Source organism: Monopterus albus, unplaced genomic scaffold (assembly GCF_001952655.1).
Source record: "Monopterus albus unplaced genomic scaffold, M_albus_1.0 scaffold108.1, whole genome shotgun sequence".
Taxonomy (NCBI): Eukaryota; Metazoa; Chordata; class Actinopteri; order Synbranchiformes; family Synbranchidae; genus Monopterus; species Monopterus albus.
The window spans coordinates 456,172-457,099 of record NW_018127988.1 but is presented as its reverse complement, the minus strand read 5'-3'; the positions used below and the strand labels follow the sequence as shown (position 1 = coordinate 457,099).

At 35.0% G+C, this 928-nt stretch overlaps 1 protein-coding gene across 5 annotated transcripts in view; it reads right to left on the bottom strand.

The window, feature by feature from the left end:
* The window catches only part of cunh19orf67 (chromosome unknown C19orf67 homolog), a 5,106-nt gene extending 4,401 nt beyond the window's left edge, over nucleotides 1-705 (bottom strand). The window contains exons 1-2 of one of the 5 annotated variants that reach the window (XM_020611016.1): nucleotides 611-705; nucleotides 159-301 (exon numbers count right to left, since the gene is read on the bottom strand). In XM_020611016.1, the coding sequence (XP_020466672.1) occupies nucleotides 159-261 (103 nt within the window). In that variant the 5' untranslated portion in view covers nucleotides 262-301; nucleotides 611-705. Of the gene's footprint in view, nucleotides 1-158; nucleotides 302-536 lie in introns of all 5 variants that reach the window. The other 4 variants (XM_020611017.1, XM_020611014.1, XM_020611018.1 and 1 more) reach the window with 4 other exon arrangements.
* Nucleotides 706-928: the final 223 nt, after the last annotated feature.

The window sequence follows — 928 nt, the reverse complement described above, 5'->3', positions numbered from 1 at the left end:
GGTAACTTAAAAATATGTTTTTAAGTGACTGTGTCGTGAATGATTGTGGATGTTTGATTTGGACTTATTTAAAGTGAAAGTTTAGAGAATTAATATCTTAAAATTACAAAAAGCTACAATCCTGTATAGATATATACATATAAGATAGATTAGATGACCTTCCCCCCCAGAACTCTGAAGGCTCTCCTGCGGTCCGCTTTCAAATGCACCTTGTCCTGATGGTGAGAGCTCGGTCTCTATCCGATCTTCAGTATCTGTCATGCTTTCAGATGTCGATAAGTCGGTATTTCCTGGAAACCTGCTAAAATTAAAACGCGAACCGATTATTTCGGACCTGTCATATACTCTCTTATTCCTGGTCCCACCACATAGCTAACGTCTGGCAAATTAACTTTAATGCTAATTACGTTAACTATGGCTAGCAATACACCCACGTTTTAACAAAAAAACTGCATAAGATAATGACTGTATACTAGTCGGCTACTTGGGTTTATGATGGGTTCATTGATCTACACGATAATTAAATGTTTATTTACCCTGCAGTGCGTTGATATTAACAGATGAGCTGACTTTAAAGTTAGCTACCTAGCTAGCTGCTGTGCTAATTTACCTTTCGTCCGCGTGGACTGTTAAAACATAAACCAGTGTTCATCAGGTCAATGCTTGAATTGTTCATGCTCCAAAGGTCAAAGGCCTTTGCGTCAAAAAAACATAATGAAAAGTTTTATTTTATTTGTGGTTTTAGTTTTTAATATGGGTTTGCAATGCAAAAATGTATCAAAAATATTTTTAACAAAATTACTTTTTAAAATTTCTTAGAAAAGATCTGCACATAATAGGACTAAAGGTCAGATAAATATGTCCCATCTAGCCAGAGAAACAAAGACAAATAAGATTTTGCTGATTACCCTTTGTCAAAATCTTAAAA